This window comes from Mytilus trossulus, chromosome 1, assembly GCF_036588685.1.
Source record: "Mytilus trossulus isolate FHL-02 chromosome 1, PNRI_Mtr1.1.1.hap1, whole genome shotgun sequence".
NCBI lineage: Eukaryota > Metazoa > Mollusca > Bivalvia > Mytilida > Mytilidae > Mytilus > Mytilus trossulus.
The window spans coordinates 85,031,267-85,058,149 of NC_086373.1; the positions used below are offsets into that span (position 1 = coordinate 85,031,267).

Sequence of the window (26,883 nt, forward strand, 5' to 3'; positions counted from 1 at the left end):
TCAACATGTGTGCTCTATGTTTGTTGTCTGAAAAGTCTTTACTTGTTTTCATTGAAAATGAGTGCTATTTGTAAATTTTCAACAAAAAGACTAATCTCCTATTTAGTCATCGTATTAGTTATGGTTCAATTTTATATTTGTTAATAAGTCCTATTATTGAAATTTCTCTAAAGGCCATTTTAGGATCTGAAGGAACCCACTCCTTTAATAAATGATAACACATTTGCACATTTCATAACATTTTTATTTTTTCACAGCTCTAACCAGCACCTTGATTTCCTAAACACCTGCTATAATCCACAGGAGCAGCAGACATATTTTTCAGTCTGCACATTGTAAACAATGCCCCAATATTATTTTTTTCACATTTACATAAGCATTTGTCTTTGGATTGAGACAATTAAAATCTTTTGAATATGTATAATACACCATTAACATGCTACAATTATTAATACAGTTCATGTTTTTCTTTAAAGAAAAATGTTTACATAATATCATTCTACAACTTATTTTACTATCCGGCTAGAAAAATATATTTAAGTACATATTGTGTAAACAGGGTTCAGCCCTTGATACCTTTCTTTACAAGGGTATGTGTCTTAGCTTAACATTTTATATTTTTAGAGACACGAATAAGCCCAACATACATATAGAAGTTGTAAAAAATGCTATCAACTAAATACTATAAGACATGAATGCAGAAAATGATTTCAGAAAATGCCTTGTCAAGTAAAAAAAAATGCAAAATTTTTTTTTTTATCTTTTCTGCCTACCTAAAAATTGTCTTTCTCTCTGAGTGTAAAAATCTTGATTTGGATCAAAACAAAAAATTCCAATGATGAGTATTGGATTTCAGTCAAGAGAAAATTACTAGAATGTTCTTATTTATTTATTGATAATCTCTATTGAGCCATAATTCATAAATAAAGATTACGTTTACTACCAGATAAACATATAGTATGATTGTTTACAGTAAACATGGCAACCACATTCCATATACAAATTTCGTTTATCAAGGCTTTTTGATATTCAAAATAAATACATTCTTGAACAACATTTAAAAAAAACAAACATGTCTGAATCTACAAATAAACAATATCATTTACATAAATAAAATCATAGTTAAGTCATAAATACACTAATAGATTGTTTGCCTTCAAAACATGTATTTTCTATGACTAGAATACAACAATGAAGGAGCACATTTTTTTTAACACAGATTGAATCTGTGTGTTCATGCACCAACATTTAAATTTATTATCACATGATTATTCATAGAATGTACATTAGCAGATACATACTGATGCAAAGATTTTAAGGGAGATAATTCATTTTTTAAAGTAGATTTAAAAAATATCACAACTGGAGGAAATATGTAAAATATTCTTGTTGTAATACATATTTATAGTTATGAAATATGAAAAAGAAAAATGAGATCAGATCAACGAGTGAAAAGTTCTATGTACTGAAAATGACTATTAACAAACATACATTTTGGTTATTCAAAGATATATGAAGCTATTAAAACGATAACTTTACAACAGTGAAATTTTTCACATAAGCCTTTCACTTTTTTATGAATAATGTTACTCAACAGTTGAGTGTTTTAATCTTGCTGATAAAGATTTGAGTAGAAACAATGTAAAAAAAAAATGAGAAACGACCATTACCATTCAAAGTATGTACAAATCCTACAGTAAGCACCCTAGACAAATATTTAAATTTTGTCATATAGAGTTATCCATGTTTAAGTCATAATAATATATTTCTAGATTCTGGACATCTTTTTTATAAACTTGATTTTTTTTACTAGAATGCTGTTTCTTGTAGAGAAATTGACAAAATTGATATTCAATAAAAACAACACCTTTTTTCACTTTTCAATGGTCATAAACTACTGTAAATACAATTATACTACTGTTCTAGCTATTTCTGCAATTTTAGAACAAAAAATCTGTAAAGGCTTACCATATCTAATTGTGAAAAAGATTTTTTAATACAGCTGGCAGTAAATGCTAGAGGGTGAAACGAGAATCTAGGAAAATTTTATTTAGACTTTGCTGAATAAGTGAAATACATTTATTCAATGATCTCTAATATGAATCATAAGCATATACGGTTGATAGTGGAATGTTAAGTCAAAATTGCGTAAACATGTATAAGATATATTGCATAAAAATTATTCATATACATGTAAAATAAACAGGATTGGATGCAGGCTAACCAATAATTCTTATAAATACCTGTATAGACTTTCACTTAAAAGAGTAACCCCAAGTTTATAGTTCAGGGTACCAGTAGCTTATTATGGTCAATTTTTGTTGTATATATTTTCTGAAGAGAGTTGCTGTTTAAACTTTTTATTAAATGGTTTTAAAAATCAACTTGTATTAACATTTTTTCGTGTACAGTAAGAAATTATTCACAACATCCCACATAATGTGAAACAAGATTATTTAGAGATTTCAAAGAAGCATTTAAAACAACAGATAGTTCATTAAATCAAAATTAGACAGCTCACTCAAAAAGGAAAGGCAAAATGTAAAAAATAGGTACCTGGGATACAAGTGTTCTCATTTTAAATGGCAATATAAATAAATAAAAGGTGAAAGAACTTCATATAAGAATATATATTTGATGTGAAGAAATATCAGGTGGTCTGATTAAAAGATTGAGCAATTTCAAGAGAAGAACTTATGTAAACTTCAATGTAGTATGTTGCATGTATTTCATTAAAAGAAAGAAAAGAAAAAATCAGTGTTTGAGAAAGAAAAGAAGTGTTCGCTTCAGAATAATTTTTAAAACATACTGAATCATAGAAAATATAATATTCAAGTTTTCAGCAAAACTTCTATAAAGCTGGAATTCCCTTTTTTAGTATTACAAATTTTATTTTTAACGTATACATAATTCTAACAACAACATCCTCCTTACATCATACCCAATCATTCACTACTCTTATACATGTAGTGTCATGTGATCTAAAGAAATGAAATCTAAATAACTATCACATTATCTGGTCCATAAACTTGGAGAAAAGGCACATTATAACAGTTAACAGTAGTGCACTTTTCTCAGTTAGTAAGGACACAGAATTGAACTTATCTTTCATCCATCTTTTTTTTTTTAATGGGATTGCAATGTGTGCTATTTGATGGTATATCAGAAATTTTGAGATTTTATATTCTTACGTAACATATAGTGAATTAAAGTTAGATTTTAAAGTAAAAATTATATAAACATTGACTTTAGTACTGTAGAAATTAAGGAAGAGTAAAACACATTTAAATTGTTTTTGTTTCAGTTTATACGATAAGAAATACAATGTTATCATCAAATGGTTATTACAATACTAAAGTAAGCCAAAACGGCAGCTATTACAATATTTGGAGGCATCTGTCATTTAATGACCTCATATAAAACAAAAATGTTCAAGCTTTTTTGGCTGAATGTGTTATTAATACTTTGACCGCAGTTCAAAATTTTCATAATTTTAAAACTCATGAATACAACAACACCTGTTATAGAAACAATATATTATTAATTTGAACACAATGGCAGATCTCTAATCGTCTCTGGCCATTGGGCAAGGACTTGATCTTATGAGTTTTGATGACATGGCTAGTCTCACATGGCAGCATAGTCTATTTGAACGTAAAGCTGTTTCACTCCAATCTAAAAAAAAAACAATCAAAACAAAATCATTTAGTTGTTTGTACATAAAAAAAAAATAATATTTTAATATTTTGTCACATATTCTTGTTTTTCGTGACGTCACAACAAGATTCGATAAAGCTGAACACAATTGATGGAGAATGTATACAAATGGAATTAATTAATTAATAATGTCAAGGAAATGAAAATTCAAAAATAAATAGGAACATCATATCCAAGAAAAATATCTAATGAAATGAACTCTATACATTGATATATGTATATATCAGCAGAAATAATTTACCTGCGCAAATATGCTATGAGTAGCACTTTGAATGTATCTTGTATCAGCTTTGGCTTCTACTTCCACTTTTATTGTTCCTACATATACTTCACTACATAAAGTCCAGAAATGTGGATCTTGTACACTATATACTCCATCTATCTGTGATACCTACAAGTAAAAAAATATGTTAGGATCCTGAAAGATCTACTGATAATTATTCACAAGACTTATTCTATATCTGTATGTGTTGACCACCACTAAAGAACAAGAATATCAATAAAGTATAAAAAAAGATGTGTCCATAGTACACAGATACCCAAATCACACTGTTTAGTGAAACAGTGACATTTGGATCAGATTTGCTTACAATTAGAAAGATCATATCATAAGGAACATGTATACTAAGTTTCAAGTTGATTGGACTTTAACTTCATAAAAAAAAACTACCTCGACTAAAAACTTCCACCTGAAGCGGGACAGACGGACGAACAAACAGACAAATGAACGCACAGACCAGAAAACATAATGCCCATAAATGGGGCATACAAAGAAGATATTGTATGATTTCCAATGAGACAACTCTCCACAAGAGACCTAAATGACACAGAAATAAACAATTATAGGTCACTGTAAGGCCTTCAACAATGAACAAAGCCCACATCACATAGTCAGCTATTATAAATCCTGAAATGACAAATGCTTTACAATTTAAATAAGAAAACCAACAGCCATATTTAAATATGTACAATATAATAAAGTGCCTGTTTAAAATAACAGTATTCCTTCATAGGGAAGAATTACATTGACATACTTACTTTTGTATAACAACCTGGTAATAAATGTTCTATTTGTCGTGGAGTTCTCTGCATCAATATACCAACAGAATCTCGTAATAATGGTAAAACACTGAAATTAATGTAAATTTATTTAAAATACCTAATTTTTTTAATAACTCGCTTGTTTGCATACATGTATTAGCATAATATGGTCACTTTAAAAAATAAATTTCACTATCTCAAAAAAAAAATTATCCAAAACAAAAACAAAATATTTCTGAAATCATCTCATGACAAATCCTAACAAACTTTTAACCACTGATTTGGTAATTATTTTTCGTAAAATATTAAATTTTGAAGAGATCCACATGTTACTTGTACTACTCATATCTTCACAAACAATAAACTAGAGGCTCTAAAGAGCCTGTGTCGCTCACCTTGGTCTATGTGCATATTAAACAAAGGACACAAATGGATTCATGACAAAATTGTATTTTGGTGATGGTGATGTGTTTGAAGTTCTTACTTTACTGAACGATTTTGCTTCTTACAATTATATCTATCATGAACTTTGCCCATTAGTAACAGAGAACTATATTTGGTAAAAATTTACATAAATTTACCAAATTAATGAAAATTGTTAAAAATTGACTATAAAGGGCAATAACTCCTTAAGGGGTCAATTGACCATTTAGGTCATGTTGACTTATTTGTAGATCTTACTTTGCTGAACATTATTGCTGTTTACAGTTTATCGCTATCTATAATAGTATTCAAGATAACCAAAAACGGCAATTTTTTTTTAAAAATTACCAATTGGAGGGCAGCAACCCAACAACCAGTTGTCCAATTCATCTGAAAAATTCAGGGCAGATAGATATTGACTTGATTAACAATTTAACTTCTTGTCAGATTTGCTCTAGATGCTTTGGTTTCATAGTTATAAGCAAAAAACTGCATTTTACCCCTATGTTCTATTTTTAGCCGTGGCGACCATCTTGGTTGAATGGCCAGGTCATAGGACACATTTTTCAAACTAGATACCCCAAAGATGATTGTGGCCTAGTAGTTTCAGTGGAGATTTTGTAAAAGATTACTTAAATTTATGAAAAATGGTTAAAGATTGACTATAAAGGGCAATAACTCCTAAAGGGGTCAACTGACCATTTTGGTCATGTTGACTTATTTGTAGATCTTACTTTGCTGAACATTATTGCTGTTTACAATTTATCTCTATCTATAATAATATTCAAGATAATAACCAAAAACAGCAAAATTTCCTCAAAATTACCAATTCAGGGGCAGCAACCCAACAACCGATTGACCGATTCATCTGAAAATTTTAGGGCAGATAGTTCTTGACCTGATAAACATTTTTATCCCATGTCAGATTTCCTCAAAATGCTTTGGTTTTTGAGTTATAAGCCAAAAACTGCATTTTACCCCTATGTTCTATTTTTAGCGGTGGCGGCCATCTTGGTTGGTTGACCAGGTCACGCCACACATTTTTTAAACTAGATACCCCAAAGATGATTGTGGCCAAGTTTGGATTAATTTGGCCAAGTAGTTTCAGAGGAGAAGATTTTTGTAAAAGATTACTTTAATTAACGAAAAATGGTTAAAAATTGACTATAAAGGGCAATAACTCCTAAACGGGTCAACTGACCATTTTGGTCATGTTGACTTATTTGTAGATCTTACTTTGCTGAACATTATTGCTGTTTACAGTTTATCTCTAACTATAATAATATTCAAGATAATAACCAAAAACAGCAAAATTTCTTCAAAATTACCAATTCAGGGGCAGCAACCCAACAACGGATTGACTGATTCATCTGAAAATTTCAGGGCAGATAGATCTTGACCTGATAAACATTTTTACCCCATGTCAGATTTGCTCTAAATGCTTTGGTTTTTGAGTTATAAGCCAAAAACTGCATTTTACCCCCATGTTCTATTTTTAGCCGTGGCGGCCATCTTGGTTGGTTGACCGGGTCACGCCACACATTTTTTAAACTAGATACCCCAATGATGATTGTGGCCAAGTTTGGTTTGATTTGGCCCAGTAGTTTCAGAGGAGAAGATTTTTGTAAAAGTTAACGACGACGGACGACGGACGCCAAGTGATGAGAAAAGCTCACTTGGCCCTTCGGGCCAGGTGAGCTAACAAAAGGCTCTCAAGAGACTGAATCGCTCACCTGAATTTTTTTGGTTTAATCTCTCTTCAATGATTATTTTGGCTTTTCAATTTATTTAAATGTTCTTTGAATTGTCCTATTTTCTTCAAAAGCAAAAAAAAAATCATTTTCTCCTATGTTCTATTTTAGCCATAGGAGCTATGTTTCTTGACATACAAGGAAATGAAATATAAAATTTATACTAGATACTCTGAAACTCATTTAGCCTAAGTTTGGCTGAAATTGATACAGCAGTTTCAAAGGAGAAGATTTTTTAAAGTTAGCAAATATGATGAACAAATTGTGAAAAATTGTCATTAAAGGACAATAACCCCTTAAGGGATCAGTTGACAATTTTGGTCATATTATCTTATTTGTAGATCTTACTTTGCTGATCATTTTTGCTGTGTACAGTTTATCTTTATCTATAATAATATTCAAGATAATGATCAAAAACTTAAAAAATTCCTTAAAATTACCAATTAAGTGACAGCAACCCAACAATGGAATGTTTGATTCATCTGAAAATTTTAGAGCTGATAGATATTGACCCAATAAACATTTTAACCCCATGTCAGATTTGCTCTAAATGCTTTGGTTTTTGAGATATAAGCCAAAAACTGCATTTGACCCCTATGTTCTATTTTAATTAACGGCGGCCATGTTTTTTGACGGATCAAAAATCGAAGCACACACTTTGTGCAGGATACTCTAAGGAACAATCATGCTAAGTTTCATTCAAATCCATTCAGTAGTTTCAGAGGAGAAGATGTTTGAAAAATTGTTAACGACGACGACGACGGACGCCAAGTGATCAGAAAAGCTTACATGGCCTTTTAGGCCAGGTGAGCTAAAAAGCATTAATTTGGGTACAATTCTTCAAAATGACTCAATGATTAGCAAGAAAATTATCTTATTATTTTTTTTATGAGATCATGAATTTTAATATCCTATAACAGATTTGATATTCCTCTAAAAACTTTACAACAAAAACTCAATCTAGATTAAAAAGTAATATAAATAATTTATACAAACCTGACAGAAATTAATGCTGCTATAAATAAAGAACATATAGGATCTGCAGACATCCAGCCATACTGATGAATTAGAGCTGATGATATAATAACTCCTACACTACCTAATGTATCAGCCATTATATGTAAAAATACACCTGAAAAAATACATTGTGTTGATTATACCCTACACTACCTAATGTATCAGCCATTATATGTAAAAATACACCTGAAAAGAAATACATTGTGTTGATTATACCCTACACTACCTAATGTATCAGCCATTATATGTAAAAATACACCTGAAAAAATACATTGTGTTGATTATACCCTACACTACCTAATGTATCAGCCATTATATGTAAAAATACACCTGAAAAGAAAAACAGTGTGTTGATTATCCACTATAAAAAATGTTACGATCTAAATTTGTTCATAAATGGGCTCATTTATTTTCATGGGTAGAAAGAACTGGTTTGAAAAAAACTTTAATATAATGATGTTATCTGTAGATGTTCCACTAGATGAAAGAACTGAGTCACTGACATATTTGACAAAAAAACATGCCTGTCTGAAAAGAGGGATGGAAACTTTTGATTCCAGTGTTGAGGAATGGGTTTAAAAAAAACTATTGATTTTATTTGTTAAAACATTTTGGAGACCAAAACTGATTTCTTAATTGAGAAGTTACCTTGCATGATTTGTTTTTGCGAAGCATTTGCTGGATTATGTGCATGAGCATGACCTCCATGTGAATGTCCATGACTACTACTTTCATGTGAATGGCCATGACCTTCGTCTTTCTTTTCTAAACCTGAAAATGAAATCATCAATTAAAAACTTAATTCTAACATAAATAAAATTTGAGCAGGACACTCTTCAGTTTATTTTGATAAATGAAATTACTTTTATAGCAAGACATATATCAACATTGTTCTTCTAAACATGCACTACTTGCTTTAAATACACAATAGTTTTGTAAAAGGCCAAAACACGAAAAAAAGAATCAGTTACAAGAATAATGATATATCGAAAGACTTTTACAGTTGTGGTTACTTAAATACCAAATTTGTTGTCAAACCTTCTGAATTTGTTCCATAAAAATCTACAGTGCATTTTCTCACAAGTTTTAAGCACTGTCTGTCTGTCACTTAACCTCATTGAATGAATAAAATGATAAATGTGTAAAACACTTACCTAATCCATGACTGTGTCCATGTCCTCCATGAGAATGTCCATGATCTATAACGTAAAGCATTCATGAATCCTATAGCATTGTAGATAATTTAAATATATACTGAATTCAATTTTTATAAATATTGCCATGTTATGCCAAATTAATTTGAGCGCAACCAATACTGTGGACATTCTGGTCAATTTTGAAATAGGACTAGTAAAATCAATCCTACATTCAACAGAAAACAAAGTTCTAAAGTTTATTGCCCTGACTATTTTCCTTTTGTTTTCTAAGACAAAAACTATGCCATTTTTGTGTGTTTTTGAATAAGTTGCAGTAACCTTCTCATTGCGAAGAGTTGCATAATTGACATGATCTCATTAGGCCATACATGTGTGTAATTTGAATAATGTTCTCATAATTCCATCTTCTTAGTCTTTTAGGGTACTAGTTACAATATATTAATGAATGATTATGAAGTGTCTTACCATCCCCTCCTCCCCCATGAGAGTGACCATGTCCATGTTGGAAGGCAAAGATTCCAACCAGATTTACAAGGAATCCAGCAACAGATACAATAAACAATCGATCATGTTTTACTTCTGGAGGCTCTGCTAAACGCTGAAAGAAAACCAAATTGATTGTCATTTTTGCCATCTATAACATCATTTAACAAATAAAATCCCACATCTCTGCTTGACTATTAGAACTGCATGATTCATGAACCAAAAATTTCCAAATACTAGCAATAAGTTTCTTCATATCCCTATACAAATTCAAATATCCATATACTTTAATTTTTAATCCATGCACCTATATATATATTTAAGAAATAATTCATGGGGGCTTGAATATATCGTGATTTTACCACGGGTTGGCCCTTTATGACAAACATATTACCCTGAGCGATAGGGAGGGGTAAAATATTGGCATTAAGGGACAACCCGTGGTAAAATCTAGATATACAATTATTCAAGCCCCCATGAATTATTTCGATTCTAATAGGACAAGTACGGCAATTTTTTGGGATTGAAGCGCTCTATGTGGAGGCAAATATTTGCCGTTCCCATAAATTAACGCACTTTTAGATTGGCGTAAACAACGGAGCAAACAGAATAAGTGACATGCTCAAACTATTTACAATAACGTATTAAGATGAATTTTAATTATAATTTACTCATATGTCTTCTATGAATAAAAAATTAGGCTTATACCACATTTGAGCATCGTTTGTTTATGTTTCCTTGTTGTGATGATTTTCGGTATCAGAAGCGTGTATTTTCCCATAAAATGCTTAAATTATAATGTCATCATTCTATGACATCGGGTACTTCGTTCATAAAAAAACATATGACGTGGGAGTACGATCGGAAAAGCCAAATGCAATATATTCATATTTTACCAAGGGTGTGTACTCGAAGCGTTTTAAGGACGTCATGTTAGAATCCCATATATACTTATATAACAATCTCTTAAATTAGTCATTTTCCTTCTTTTTGGAAGAAATGTATTCACATGCAATACACTTGATGCTGTGCTTTTTTTCAAACATGAAGTTTTTAAAATCTTCTTAGGCAACTAATAAAAAGAAAATAGTTTACACGAAAAACCTAAATACATTCAACTTACCTCAACTGCCTCTGAGAAAATAAAGAACCCAATAAACAAGAGAAACAATCCATTAACAAATCCTGCCATTACTTCTGCTCTCACGTAACTACAAAGATACAATCAAAGAGTGCTTATGCTGGACAAAGCATTTGACTTATATCTTATAGAAAAATTCAAAATCTATATCATTTCTTTTCAACTGTTTCCATAGGAAACACCAGGCATTGTTAACCAGTCCTGTTATGCTAGATGATATATATAAATACCACTACTAATGTTGTGTGTCAGGTAAAAATAACAAGAATAAACAAAGAAATTATAAAGATTAGTGTACAAGGGAGAACAGTAAAGTTATACATGTATCTATAACTTATCTATTGTTAATAAAAAAAAAGTTTTCCATACCCATATGAGTAATTTTCTGTTGCTCGCCATCTTGAAATTACAGATGCTGCAAGACCTGCTAATAAAGCTGTGCAGTCGAAAAACATGTGAAAGGAATCAGATATGAGTCCCAAACTGGAATAGAAAAATTAGCATTATAAAAAATGCATTTACAATTTGTTGTACAAATCAAATCAATGTAATTACGATAAATTATAATAAATCTACAAACTACTCAAGTTAGTTATTCTATTAGTGAAAATAAGACACTGAAATCATGTTTTTCCTTTAAAAGCAAAAAAGTATTACAAATGTCTCCATCAAACATACAAACTGACATGCATTACCCTCCCTATTAATTCTATATGTGACTGTCTCAATCCAGGAACCTCGTAGTACAGTGATTGTTGATGGTTGATGTCTAATAACATGTTTTCATTCTATGTTGGATAGTTATTCATTAGCCATCACCTTAACACATCTCCCTATTTTTATATATATATGGCTTACCTGTTTGTCCAGATACCATATGTCAGTTCAACAAATGCAAATGAAAGATTCAATAGAAGAAAGAAGAATATATTCCTTGATGTCTTCTCTGAGAATATCAATCTAAAAGATAAATTACTTCATGTACTTAATAGTTTTAAAGAACAAAAATTTCCCTTTATAGTCTTCTCTGATAATAATCTGAAGTATGAAATAATCATTGGTACATGTATATATTCATTTTGTGAAATTCATTACTTTTTCTCTTAATTTAAGGTTTTTATTTAAATAGTTATTGAAACAAAAATTAATAAATATCATTTGACCTATTGGACAAATGTTGGACAATCCAAGGAAAAATAGAGGCTCCAATGTATCTGAGATAGAATTTAATTGCAACATATGGATCCTCATGTTCAATATTTTTCATGTTTTAATTTTGGTTTTTTTCTTGTTATAAATTTTTAAAAGTTATTTTCTTATATATTTAATTTTTTAATATCTGTTGAATGGTTTTAAAAAAAAATATGTATGTCTCAAATATTGTTAGCTGCTTTCTTATTACCTACTACATGTATTATATCAGTAATTATTTGATTGTTTAATGTTAACAATGCACATTTCAAAAGTAAATATTCAATTTCACTCTTTACAAACAATCTACAAAAAGCAAATTCACTTTATCACTGGTGCCTATTAAATAACCATTAAATGATTTCTATAGAAATATGCTATTTAGCCAGCTTGAATATTGATATAATATTAGAGCCGGCAAAATAGTCACTGTCATTTTTTTAAATGTCTTAACGTGCCCATTTTACTGTCAAATGTATATATCAATTGGCAAGAGATGTTACCATTATTTGTCATGATGCCTGTTGGTGCCCCTATACACCCTTATATCACTATTCCTGGCTTACCCATGAAACTGTCTCCCTTCAACTATACATCTTATCGCTATTTGTTCGCCATTACTGGATATCACACAGGTTCCTGTAAAATTTTGGCGCCATAAAACAAAATATATGACGCCACAATGGAAAAGTGATTGTTGTATGCATCAAAAGTTCAAACGGCCGATCAGCCCGGATTAGCAATGAGGTGTATTGACTTCATACAACAATCACTTTTCTATTTTGGTGTCAGATATTTTGAAGAGTGACATCAAAAATTTACGTGAATCTGTGTGATGTAGTATATTTGTGGACAAATAGCAATAAGGTGTATTACCACCAGTGAATCCAGGTCTGTTCGCGCCCATTCATGTTCGCACCCGCTCATGTTTGCCCCCTTTCACATTCGCACCCTACATGTTCGCACCCAAAGTCTGTTTGCACCCTACATGTTTGCGCCCTATTTTAATTGGTTTTGTGTTTAATAACTTTGTAATCAAGTTTTAGCAAGTAGTATTCTAATATAAGTATAATTGTTTTCGTTGTCTCAAAATAAAGTGAGACAGCCTTTTTTATTGAGTTGAATAATTCTTAATTATGTTTTGGATAGCTATATAGTGTATTGTTAAAAAAAAAAATCCTTTCTAATTAAAGTGGAATTCTGTCAACGTTTTATTTTGTGTTGAATAACTCTTAAGCATGTTTTGGTTATGTATTGCTATAACTTTGTTTCATTAACTTGTTTCAAAATGGAGTAAGATTTTGACTACGTTTTTTTTTTGTGTGTTGAATAAATTTTATCATGTTTGATCATGTTTTGGTTATAATAGTGTTTTGCTATATTTTATTGTTTCATTGTTTCAGATCAAAGGGACCAAGCTGTTAAAAACAATAGACTAGTTCAGGGAAAGCTTGTTCGCGACCTAGAATTCTGAGTGGGTCAAGTGTTTAATTAAAATTCATGCGAGATTATGCGAGATTTGGATGAACTGGGGGCAAAGTCATATATGGTACACATCAATATTCGATGTTTATTAGGACACCCGCCGCTTTCCCGTTTACCTGTGAAGTCGTTGAGTGTCATCTTTTTTTTTATTTGTTTATGTTCATGTGTAATAAAGTAAAATAAAAAATATTGTGAAAAATTTCGAGACCCAGTGTTGAAAATTATGGGAGAAAATTGAGAAACAAATTTGAAGGAAACTTAAAAATTACGGCTGGCAAATAAACAAAACGAATGAAATATTTGATAAAGAAGGAACAAGGTCCTTCAAGTCCATGAAAGCTGTTAAAAACTTTGAGGAGGTTTATTTATGTGCAGAAATATCATCTTTGGCGATTGAGAATAATTTCCAGAAACATGCTGGTGTAAGGCTTTAATTGCCAAAATAGCATATTATACTACGGTGACACTACATAATTTATTCTCTTCAGCTTGTTTCGGTAGAATATAAATTAATAACTTAAACCATTTGATTTTCAAGTAGAACGGAACTTTTTAAACAGTTGTTGCTGGTCAAACACATAGTCGATACCATGAATGATATGCGATGTATTCAAAAAAATAAATAACCATTGCTTCATAAATGTTATGTTTTCAATATTGTATAAATAGTCTGATCATTAAACCTTGGAACAGTATACACGTTCCTTGTTCAAACCATACTAAAGAAAGTTATCATGATCTTCACCTGCATGGCTATGCACTTAACTTGCAACTGGACTATTAAACAAAACAGTTATTGATGACCGCATTAAAAACTTTAACCTCAGACTAAACAAAGTCCATCTAGTAGTAAAATGCGGTAAAATGAAAATAAATATTTGCATAGTTTTGCCCCGGATACTGTATTTTGGACATGACTGAGCAAACTTCTGTTCCAATTTCCCGAAACACCATAATCATGATAATGTTTGACAACTATTTTGATGTAAATCAAAACTAAACCACAGACTGAACCTAAATGCCGACATAGTCGCCGTTAATGCTGACGACGGAATATAGGATCGTCAAGTATTGCTTTCGTGAAATTTGTCGAAAAGAAGGATGTATGTTAAAAGATCCAAGTAGGCAGTAATTTCATCCATAAATCTTAAAGACCTCCTTGCTCTTTTGTATAGGGGTATGGGGGGTCTTTTATCTATAGTAATTGTAATAAAACATTTTTTTTTTATATTTAGTATCATTTTTCTACCTATTAACGTGAATTTTCTGAAACAAAAATAAATATACGACAGAACTGTTCATTAAAAGTATGTAATCAAATGTCAAACTAGATATATGTGTGTAAAAATTCACTTTCTGAAGATACAACAAAAAAATATAAAGTATCTTTTATTCTGTTTAAGATCTTGTTAAATCTCTTTGAAATTATTTAGATATTCTGTATACAATATTATGTATGCTTCACAATATGTCACAATAAAATAATGAACGACCCAGATCCCCCTCCTGTCAAAAATTGTTAACATCTGATGCATTTGAATTAAGCACAATAAACTTTATGTACATCTAATACACACATGCAATCAGGGCTATCATTTTGAGCATATATTTTAATGGAACCTAACTGTCAGAACATGAATATGATCAAGAGTATATTAATTGTGTCTAACTGTCGTTTGGTGAGATTAATAGTCTAAGGTAAAACTTTATGATACCATATGGCCTAGGTGTTGATTGACTTTTATTTTTATGACTTAAGATCAGTGCCTAAGATATGGTTATGAAATAGCACCTGACTACCTTCTTAAATATATAGATATATTTAAATCTGCTAAGTGAACATCACAGCATGAATCTGTTCACTTTTGCGTGAAGGTAACACTCAAAAGTCAGGTGACATATCAAACCGTTCCTTTTGTAATTAAGATTTATTAACATAACGGTCAAAATAGTCTGTTTTAATATGTCAGTGTTATCTTCAGCTTAAGAAGAATGTAACAAACTTTGTGTTTATAAACGATTTAAACTAGTATTTGGTTTTGAATATACTTCTGAGATTTTCATTGTAATGTATATATATTAACAAAGTTGCGTAGCGGCACACTTAAATTAAATGTTGAAGTTGGTCGTAATCTAAATACTCAAAGAGAAAATATAATTTGTATATGCTGCAATATGAATGTTTTGGGGGACGAATATCATTTTGTTTCATCATGTCTAACGTATAGATCTGTGCGTATAGAATTTTATATTTATTCTACTGTTCTTGACCAAATCGGCACAACTTCAACTGAGATCATTTATTCTAAATCTCTAACAGTAAAACTAAGCAATTATTTAAATGCAGCTTGGAAAATTAGATCACATTTATTGTCATTATATTATTGTATACTCTGTAACTACTGTCCTTTGCTATCTTTTGTTTGTCGACTCGTATATTGTATATATTTTTGTTTGCCATAGCATGTTTATGCTTCTTGAAAATAAAGTATTCATTAATCAGACTACAGTAATAACGATGCCGTTCTGATAAATCTATAAACTTAATGCCCCCAGTTCATCAAATCTCATATCTAATTCGTCGATAATGCAAAATCACGATCGATCTTGCACATGCGCATTGTTTCCCTGAACTAGAGTATAATCTTTTGTGTTTTTCATTTAAAATCTTCAATCTTTTACTCATACCAGGAACATATATGTTAGATATACTGTTCCCAGCTCATACCAAGCTATAAATACATTCAGTATTCACACCAAAGCAATTAAAAACAACAATCATGATTTTCCAATTATTCAAAGGGAATTTGAATTAAAATTGGGCGCAAACGTGTAGAGTGCGAACGTGCGAGGTGCAAACATGTAGGGTGCGAAAGTATATTGGGCGCGAACAGACCTGATACCATCACCAGTGACCACCAGGCAGTCTTAGCAAAACTCTCCTTTTTATTTGCCGTATTCAGACTTGGATGAAATAAAAAAAAAGTTGTACCCGAAATACACAATATACCAGAAGAACTGAAGCATTAAAGACAATTTCTGGTCGTATCTTTACATTTGAAATTATTTTGGTAGACTTAGGAGTAACTTAGGTAGATAGTTATTGAAAATTTTAGACAGATTCTGACAGGTGCCACGTTTGCCATATGTTTGCTTGTTTACCTCATCGCAGCCTTGAGTTTCTCTGCTACTCCCCATCCCGGGCGATGGACTTTATCTCCTTTGTGGACGGGAAGCATTTTTTGTGTGCAGGTATGTCTTAAACTATGTTTGAATCAAGGCATGCGACAGAAAAGACACGTCGTGTTGGACTTTTCCGGTCTAGATTGTTTAGCATTTGTTTTCGTATGCAAGAGCTTCCGGTCTAAAATTATTAAAAGAATTTTCATATTTTACACTTCACACAAGAACACGAGATATTATGCAAATTTTAAAAACAAATATATTAATTTTAGAATTATGATTAAACAAAATTGTTGACTTTTAAATTTTCGAAACTATAATTCATTTTAGCTCTATTCGTCCATAAACAAACGTGTGGCGAGCTGTGGCCGAGTTTGATATAGTGAAAGTTATCATTACTAGCATATAGACTAAAGTCACATTTTTAAGCCTTTCATAGTAAAATGTCAAGTTAAAAAAATGCACCATCGACTTTTCCATAGACTTATTCCTATACACAGAAACCCCTCAGCATACTTAGCAGCAGCTTCAAGTTCAAACAGCACATCTAGTTTACCAAACAAAACACCATTTAAACCCAAAACAGCAGTGGTTTTGTCTAAAGTGACAAGATACGAATTTGAAAAACGTATTTTCCCAGACTTTACAGAACAGCAATTGAAAGACCATGTAAGCCAAACTGTGAAAAAGAAATGAGAAACTTTAAATAAACTTTAACTATCAAACTTCAAAGTAAACAGAAGGTGAAGCTTTCCATTCAATCACGCCCAAAGTTGATTTGTCCGAAGTTGTTCTGTCCCTAGTTAATTCGATCTTAGTCTGAAAATTTAATAATTACTGAATCATAGAGTTCCATTGACATAATGCAATTATTATTTATCAAACTTCAGTGCTCTAGTTTAGAGATGTTTTTTTTAATAGGTTCTATTTTATTTTGCATGCAATGTTACCTGATAACAGGCAGAAATTTACAGTGTTGAATAGGCCATATCTCAGTAAATGCATATTAGATAGGGGCCAATTTCCATAATGATGGTAAAACTGCATTTAGAACCACAGGAAACATGGAATTTATAAAAGAAAAATCAAGCACAAGAAAGTATGCAAATTCCATAATTAAAAATAATTCCAAGTTCAAATAATAGCCTGTTTATTACATTTTATTAATTAGCCTGTAAAAAAAATAAGCATTTGCACAGAATAATGTCTCAAGATACCACTTTTTCAAACTCCACATTGAATCAAAAACTTCCTTAGATCTCTTTTATACATCCACAATTTAATGTGTCGGGTATATTATTTATGACCCATCTATTTGTCCGTCAGTTCTGTTCTTGTATTCACAACTCATTTCTACTTTTGTACCACACTTTAAAACTTTTCTCCAGTGGTGGTCCCTGTAGTGTTTATGAACATGATGAAGATTTTTTATCTTCAGTGGGACTATATTTGTAGAAATTAATAGATGAATAATCATATCCTCTGAACATTTTTAAAGAATTATTCTTAAACATATCAAATGCATTTTATATATAGCCATTAGTTTTGAAAAACAGACAGTCAATTTAAGATGATGAAGTCATATTTTTTGAATTTTTAGTCCTACAAATTAAAAAGAATTGTATACAAATGTACATTGTAATGTATGATACTATTTTTTAAAAGTTGTATTTTTGAACATCTCATTCTGAAGAAAGTTTTCAAACACGTGATAAACAAAAGCCATTCGCAAAAGCTGTGAGTTCAAGCTAGCATATGTAAAGCTCAAGCATATCAAAAGTCAACCAATTTTTTTTTGCCATGTCAAAAAATATTTCTTATGTCAAAAATATGTTCAAAAAGATATTTCTATGTCAAATATCTTTTTGCCAGAGGATTGTTTTCTGTTTATTTTTACATTGCAGTTGTGAGTTAAAAGTTATCAGTTTTAACAATTTAACATTTTTTTCTGTATTTTACTGTTCTGAAAAAACATGTGAAAAGATTGATTGTTGGTTGCTTAACGTCCAGTGGCAACTGTGAAAAGAATATACATGTACATGACTACATGTAATGATGTAAATAAGTAAACATAGCAATGTTTCCCTGAACTTCATGTCCTAAAGAATCAGGATTTTATTGTGCAAATTGATTATCAGAGGAAATTCTGAAAGACATTTTATTTAAGGGCCAATTAAGTGACACATCTCTTTTTCAGAGCCCCAGTTCATACATTATACATAATTCTTCTTTCAAATTTTTTGAATTTTAGATTGTTAAGCCATAATATTTTTAAATCTTTATTTACCTACAGTTAGAAAGTAAGAGATCTGATTATGATGGATTGTTAGAAAGACACAATCGTCATTACAGTTGTGTGGACTTGGTAGAGAGAGAATTAAGGTAAGTGCCCAAAATTTGAAGTTATTTTCATAATAAACAGCATTTCTGCTAATGTTTGTAAAAAATAGTTCTAATGACCCTTTGACTTCTGTCACAGAAAGTAGGAAAATAGGTTCAGCAAGGCAGCTTCGTTAACAAACTATTCAAACACTAAAGATTTCAATAGGTAGAAGACCTGGATGTTTCATATTTTGTTTATAGATGCCTTATGTTTTGTCTGTTACATGTCCATAGTCCTTGACCTCATTATCATGGTTAAGTAACTGCTTGATAAAAAAAGTTAATTATGAATGATAAAAAGCCATGATTATTCACACAATTGAATTATTTAACTTAGTAAAAGTGATGGTAAAGCGATTTGGGTTTTAAACATGAAGAATTCCCTATGATCAGTTGTCATCATCCAACAAATGCCACACTTTGCTCTTGAAGATAAATTTTCAATCATGCATTTAAACATTAATTGTAATTAATTTATGTTTCAGAAATAATGGTATTGAAGCTAAAGTAGTACAGAGGTTTGACCTAGATAATGATTTGATTGGTTGGGCAGATGTTATTTTCACTGCTGGAGGTGATGGGACATTTCTGTTAGCAGCTGACAAAGTTAGAGGTCAAGATAAACCGGTGATAGGATTAAATACTGACCCAAATAGGTAACAAGTCATATTTTATATATCTTTGGAAAGGATTAATACTCATTGAATTAAGATAGTGAAATGTCTCTGCTCATTCACTTTTCTAAATTAGGTAACTCTAACAATACTTCTGGTCTATCATACAACTAGGATTGGCTATCCCTCAAGATACTATATTTGGCAGAATGAGCCTATCTGTTGTAAATTCAATATAAATTTAAGCCCCTGTAATCTCTTTTTAGCTCACCTGACCTGAAAGGTCAAGTGAGCTTTTCTCATCACTTGGCGTCCGTCGTCCGTCGTCTGTCGTCCGTCGTCCGTAAACTTTTACAAAAATCTTCTCCTCTGAAACTACTAGGCCAAATTTAACCAATCTTGGCCACAATCATCCTTGGGGTATCTAGTTTAAAAAATGTGTCCAGTGACCTGGCCATCCAACCAAGATGGCCGCCATGTCTAAAAATAGAACACAGGGGTAAAATGTATATTTTGGCTTATATCTTTGAAACCAAAACATTTAGAGCAAATCTGCCAAGGTGTAAAATTGTTAATCAGGTCAAGATCTATCTGCCTTACAATTTTCAGATGAATCGGACAACCCATTGTTAGGTTGCTGCCCCTGAATTGGTTATTTTAAGGAAATTTTGAAGTTTTTGGTTATTATCTTGAATACTATTATAGATAGAGATAAACTGTAAACAGCAATAATGTTCAGCAAAGTAGGATCTACAAATAAGTCTGCATGATCAAAATTGTCAGTCAACCCCTTAAGGAGTTATTGCCCTTTATAGTCAATTTTTAACAAATTTTCGTCAGTTTTTGTAACTTGTACAAAAATCTTCTTCTCTGAAACTACATGGCCAAATTAAACCAAACTTGGCCATAATTATCATTGTGGTATATAGTTTAAAAAATGTGTCTGATGACACTGCCTACCAAACAAAATGGCCGACATGGCTAAAATTAGAACATAATGGTAAAATGCAGTTTTTGATATATATCTTTAAAACTAAGACATTTAGGGCAAATCTTTCAAGATTTTAATGTCCATCAGCATAAGATCTATCCCCTTGCAAATTTTCAGATGAATCTGACAACTCGTTGTTGGGTTGCTGCCCTAAAATTGGTAATTTTAAAGAAATTTTGCAGTTTTTGGTTATTATCTTGAATACTATTATAGATAGAGATAAACTGTAAACAGCAATTTTGTTCAGCAAAGTAGAATCTACAAATAAGTCAACATGATAAAAATTGTAAGAGTACCCCTTAAGGAGTTATTGCCCTTTATAGTCAATTTTGAACAACTTTTCGTCAATTTTGAACAACTTTTCGTCAATTTTGAACAACTTTTCGTCATTTTTGTAACTTGTACAAAAATCTTCTTTTCTAAAACTATGGGCCATATTAAACTAAATGTGGCCACAATCATTACTATGGTATCTATTTAAAAAAAGTGTCTAATGACCTCACCTACCAACCAAGATGACCGACATCAGTAAATACAGTAACAGGTGAGCGACACAGGCTCTTGAGAGCCTCTAGTTTTTTAAAGTTATGCATACTTTACACATGCATGCCTAACATAGGACTCTTCAGTGAATATACAGTATAGCAAAGACGTATTCAAGTAACAATCCTTAAAGTTATTCTGTAAAGATTGTAAAAAGTGCAATGTATACCAAATTAAGATGTGATATATTGTACAATGTAAGATACCAATTGAAAAATAATTATTTAGAGTAATCAATTCCTGTATTTCAGATCAGCTGGATGTTTGTGTTTACCCAAAGATAAGTACTCAGCAGGTCAATTTGATGCTGCAATCAAACGTCTTTTGGATGGAGATTTCAGGTATTTATACTTTAATGGAAAACAATGTCAATGCAATTAAAAAAAAAGATATAGATCTGAGCTGAATAGAGCAAGACAAGAATAATAATTCAGGTTATGCTGCTTTCTGTTGAATTTCTTGGTTTTTACACACCACTTAGGGGCATTATGTTTTTCAGTCTGCATCCTATTGTCCGTCTGTCCTGCTTCAGTTTATGTTATTGGTCAAGGTGGTATTGATGAAGAAGTCCAATCAACTTGAAATTTGATACACATGTTGTCTATTATATGATCTTTCTAATTGTAATGCCAAATTTGAATTTTTACTCCAATGTCATGGTCCACCAAGCATAGAAAATGATAGTGCATGTTGGCCTTCCAATTTTATATTATATTGTATAATATAAAGAATGGAGAGATTGTATGATTGCCAATGAGACAACTATCCAACAGAGTTAAAATGAAGTGCAAGAAAACAGTTTCAATGGACAGAGAAAAACAAATTCTCATTGTAAGAGAAAATAACTTGATAAGGATAAATAAAGATTTTTCCTATCAAAACCAATGAAGATAGTTAAACTACAAAAAAATGAGTAAGATAGTTTTTGCAGAGAGTCCTTTCATTTATTGAATAATAACAATTCCAGTACAAGGATTCTGAAGTGGAAAAAATAGATTTCGTAAAAAAAAATATAAAAAAATTGTACTAATAAATAGACATATTTTATGGCAGTCAAAGTCATAACACAATTTGCTGACAGAAGTAATCACAGACAAGACATGGGGTTCCAAGAAACCTTTTATAATTTTTGATAACCTCTGTTAAGTTCTATTGTTAATTTATTAAAGAATTTATTGTGACTATTGTCTAAACATAATATATGATTTATCAGATGGCTGTTCTGAAAGTAAAATGTGTTCACAATGCATCTGTCTTAGACAATAAAATAGATTTAAACTTGTAAGAGTATATTAAAGTAATGAACAATTTTATTTTTGCTGCTTGTCCTTGTTGATTTAGCAAAACAGTTCTGCGTTGCTAGAAAGTAGAGAACGTTGTATAAAATGAAAGAGCCAAATTCATGCTATATGAAATGAGCTTCTGTAAAAGGCTAAAATGTAGCAAAATGTTTTTTATTTCTTTTCAGATGGTTGAAACGACAAAGAATTAGAATTACAATTTCAGGTCATAGTGAAAAATTGTTTCCTACTGAATTAAAGGAAGAACAATTGCTTTATCATGAACATAGATTTTTAGAACACATGAATGAAAAATTAGAATGCTCAAAACCTATAGATAGCGATGAAAATGGAAATATTGAGGTGTTACCTATTGTGGCACTTAATGAAGTGTTTATTGGAGAAGCACATTCATCTAGGTAGGTTCATTCATTTGAAAATTGTATTGTAATACATCACTTCCGATTTTAAATAAATAAAATTGAGAATGGAAATGGGGAATGTGACAAAGAGACAACAACCCGACCAAATAAAAAAACAACAGCATAAGGTCAACAACAGGTCTTCAATGTAGCGAGAAATTCCCGCACCTGGAGGTGTCCTTCAGCTGGCCCCTAAACAAATATATACTATTTCAGTGATAATGAACGCCATACTAATTTCCAAATTGTACATTGTTACTTTTTTTGTCAGTTATTATAACTAGTGCATTTTAATATAGTCAATAAGGTATTTAGCATGGTATGTTTGTTAATTTGTTTAAACATATAAAATATGTAAATTTTGTATCTTCAAATTATTTATTTCCAATGCATGTATTCTATTTATAGGGTTTCTTATTATGAAATGAAGGTTGATGATGAGCCACATATGAAAGAGAAGAGCTCTGGTATAACAATCTGTACTGGGACAGGTTCTACTTCCTGGCATTGCCATATAAATCAATTGTCTACAGATGCAGTAGAAAGCATACTCAGCATATGTAAGTTTTAACTGAAGGAATTGTTTTTATGCACCATAGCTTTTCTATTTAAAGAAAAATGTAGCCACCCAAGACAAATTCATTAAAATTTAGAAATTTCAGATCAACCATTTGAGGATTTTATTTTAAACTAAATTTGAGTTCTCAAAAAAAACAAATATTCCATTTTTTCCCAAAATTTGTAAAACAAGTGATACAACTTATCAAGATGATTCGATCTTCAGGGCAAACAAACAAAGGGCATTAACCAAGGTTAAGCCATACATTTATTGTCAAGAAAAAAACAGATTTTATATGACCTATACGAATGTATGAAAATGTTCCCATGTATCAAATTTGTTAGACTTGAAAACCATTAATTGAAAAAAAATATTTTTAAACTATAACCATATGAAAGTATTTTTTTGATGTCATTGCAGCTAATAGTCTTTCTAGTTGTAAAGTTCCCGTTGAAGATACAGCATTAATCAGAGAAGTAACAAAGAAATTCAATGAATCACTGGTGTTTGACCCAAGTGAACCACGAATGGCTTACACAATCAGGGATCCTATTAGGAATGGTAAACACATTAATGTATAATCAAACAATACACCACTAACATTTAGAGGGAGGTAATTTGTGTTTCAGATTTAAAGAATAGAAAGACGTATACTGGGAAACAAAATGATATGAGCCGTCATTTGATTTTGCCACGGCAGTGCAAAGACTATTATTTTAATGAGCCATTTGATGAAATTTTCATTTCAAGATGTGTACCAAAAAGTATCATTTACTATTTATTTTCTAATTATTTATTACATTTATTATTTTGTTCAAAATAAATACAGTCAATAGCATTATCCAGAAAGTAGTTTGAATCACATCAACGTATTACATGTAATGACAAAATTGTTGCCAAATATTAATATGGTGGAAATATAGAAGATGTAATCGTCATTTAGATGGACTGCATAACAATTGCAAAAAGCATACATGCCATTAGAGAAAAGTGAAGTTATGCACATTAGAGAAGATATCTCGAGAAGAAATATGCCTTAACTGAAAAAATATGAGTGCATACACTAATAGCACAGTAAAACTTTCAAAAACAATATGAGAGACAAATTCTGTATATGCAATAAAAATTATTACAAATGTACAATTATTACTTGAATTTTTGTTTTCAGATGTATTCAGTGTTCCATGTGTCAAAGGGGTTGCGAAAAGGTAAGTTCATGTTATAAACTTTGGGTGGAGTCTTTTAACCCTCCTATACTCAGATAATCCCATATAAAGATTGATGAACAGAATAAAAACAATAGGGATTTTAAGATTTTCACTTTTATTCAAAAAAATCTCATATAAATCTACAAACACTAGTAGATAATGCTGGTTTTTATCAGACTAATATCTCTGCAAAAAAGTAATTCTTTAAACTCTAATTTTTTATAAAAAAACAAAGCAAATATTACTGACTTACATTTTACTTTTTCAGAATACAGATCCGTTCCAGAATGTGGGATGCTCATCTGGTTATAGATGGTGGATTTTCTTACAAGTTTAATGATGGAGCTATTGCTACATTAGAAATTCATGACGAAGACGCCTTAAAAAGTGTTGAATTTGATTAGTTTCCTGTTTTGTTTTGAATATTTTTGTATGTTATGTGCTGAAAAAGCACAGGAATCAAATTTACTCCAATATGCAGGCAAATTCCTAGTCCAATTTTGTTAAATTTATTACTTTTGTTAGTCTTAATGACCAGTACAGTTTGCTAGTTATTTAAATATTCATTGTATACATTATTAAACCAGCATAAAAATAAAAAGACAACCAAATTCAAAATATAACAAGTCATTTTAGAAGTCTTTCTTGTGGCAAAAATAATAAGAACAAATGATGTCAAATATTTCATCAGTCGTTTTTACACTTTTTTGCTTTACAACTCAGAATGGGATCAAAGTTGACAAAAAGATAATATTGTCAATTGAATCTTGTAAGTGTTTTGTATATTATGGAATAAATCTTTTTTTTTGGTCAGAAAATTATGTTTCTTTTGCTAGCTGGATATTGTATTTTAGCCAAGTTTTGTTTATGGTATTTAAAGTTAAGTTGTAGACCACCTGGATCTTCATTTTGTATCAAAAGATAAGTGCCAAAGATATTGTTACTAGTCCGTCAGTATTATGTTATCTTTTAGATCTGTTTTGATTTTCCTTGATTTAATAATTAATTTTAATCTGATAAAAATGTTATATTAAGATTCCAAAGTGATTTTATTGTTTGATAGGGCAACAGTCACTTTGTTTTTATATAAAAAAGTGAAGTTTTGTGTTAATATTGAATGTTCCTAATTTTCATAGATTGTTTTGTGAAATTTTGTAAGTAGATCGAAAAAGTAGGGTACGAACAAGATACAACAATTCAAAAAATACAAATAACAGTTTAACTACTGAATGTTTTCTTATTTGTTTTTGTTTATTTTGGCTTGAAGATCTTGAATACCAGGCTTGCAAGCAAAACATAGATTCCACTGACTAAATTTTTCTCTGCATTTTTGTAGTGAAATGTGTGATTGATAACCATTTGGGTCTCATGGTTCATTTAGACTTGAGATTCCTGAACAATACCTTCAATTTAACATCATATTTAATATAAGTACTCAATACTTATGGACTTTGCCAATGTGTTTTATGTGGAACGGTATACAATGTGTGTTTGGATATTTATCATTAGATTTTTTACAACCTTTCATAAAAATCAACTTTGGAGTCCATGTTAATTCTTTTGATATGGTTTAAACAGATATTATATATCATCACTATTTTGTGCATTTTTCCTTTGATCTTTTTTTGTGATAATTTTTCATATCATGCCTCTCGCTTGAGATGGAAAATTATTGCTAGAAACTAAGCAGGAATTTGGCGTTACCAAGGAAATTGACATGAAATTGACAATGTCTCCATAGGTAAAATAGCGATAAACAGATGATCATTGGTCATCTCAACTCGATTACCTTTCTGGCTTTTGCGTCCAATGATAATCTATAAATATATTATACATGTGATAACAAAAAAAGAGTTTGGATTTTGCTAGATTGAGGGATACAGTGTGAATAATCAATTAACTGTTATTTCTACCACAATTTTGTTGGAAGTTATTATTATGATTTAGGGAATATCATTGTTAATGATTTGTTTTAACAACAGTTGTAAATGTTTGTTATTGTTTATATCAAAATATTTTCTATATATTTACAATGTTTATAAGTAAAATTGAATTACATAAGTATAAAATAATGCTATTTTATTAATCATGTACTTAATGGTATAGTGTGCAGTGGGTTTACTCAGTGTTAAAATTTACTTTTATAATAAAGGTCATTCATTTTGATTGAAGAACAAACCAAAAATAAGAATGTTACCTCTCAGAACAGACATGAAATTTTAATAACGTTTTTTTTACTACAAGAATGGCTAGTATATACAAATATTTTGATGAAAGGACAAGTTATGCTTTCTT

The 26,883-nt window shown here is 30.6% G+C and overlaps 2 protein-coding genes across 2 annotated transcripts; one reads left to right on the forward strand and one right to left on the reverse strand.

Moving 5' to 3' along the window:
• Positions 1–222: 222 nt before the first annotated feature.
• Positions 223–16,737, reverse strand: LOC134687714 (zinc transporter 7-like). Its single transcript, XM_063548174.1, has 11 exons — positions 16,569–16,737; positions 11,589–11,690; positions 11,100–11,213; positions 10,713–10,800; positions 9,572–9,704; positions 9,104–9,148; positions 8,598–8,720; positions 7,929–8,064; positions 4,756–4,846; positions 3,959–4,108; positions 223–3,675 (listed from the first exon to the last, which is right to left on the reverse strand). The coding sequence occupies exons 1-11, from the start codon at positions 16,643–16,645 to the stop codon at positions 3,628–3,630; spliced, it is 1,107 nt and encodes a 368-aa protein (XP_063404244.1). The 5' UTR covers positions 16,646–16,737; the 3' UTR covers positions 223–3,627.
• A 188-nt stretch (positions 16,738–16,925) lies between these two features.
• LOC134687722 (NAD kinase 2, mitochondrial-like) lies at positions 16,926–26,551 on the forward strand. Its single transcript, XM_063548183.1, has 9 exons — positions 16,926–17,258; positions 18,883–18,971; positions 19,457–19,627; positions 21,371–21,460; positions 22,588–22,818; positions 23,230–23,381; positions 23,801–23,941; positions 24,549–24,588; positions 24,857–26,551. Exons 1-9 carry the CDS (start codon positions 17,049–17,051, stop codon positions 24,990–24,992), a joined length of 1,260 nt encoding a protein of 419 aa, XP_063404253.1. The 5' UTR covers positions 16,926–17,048; the 3' UTR covers positions 24,993–26,551.
• The last annotated feature ends 332 nt before the right edge of the window (positions 26,552–26,883 follow it).

Coding starts and splice junctions, on each gene's coding strand:
- LOC134687714 (XM_063548174.1), bottom strand. CDS start 16,645: ATGCTTCCCGTCCACAAAGGAGATAAAGTCCATCGCCCGGGATGGGGA. Junction 10,801..11,099: donor ACAGAAAATTACTCATATGG/GTATGGAAAACT, acceptor GTATCTTTGTAG/TTACGTGAGAGCAGAAGTAA. Junction 4,847..7,928: donor GCAGCATTAATTTCTGTCAG/GTTTGTATAAAT, acceptor CATTAATTTCAG/TGTTTTACCATTATTACGAG.
- LOC134687722 (XM_063548183.1), top strand. CDS start 17,049: ATGCACCATCGACTTTTCCATAGACTTATTCCTATACACAGAAACCCC. Junction 18,972..19,456: donor TTGGTAGAGAGAGAATTAAG/GTAAGTGCCCAA, acceptor TTTATGTTTCAG/AAATAATGGTATTGAAGCTA. Junction 19,628..21,370: donor TTAAATACTGACCCAAATAG/GTAACAAGTCAT, acceptor CCTGTATTTCAG/ATCAGCTGGATGTTTGTGTT.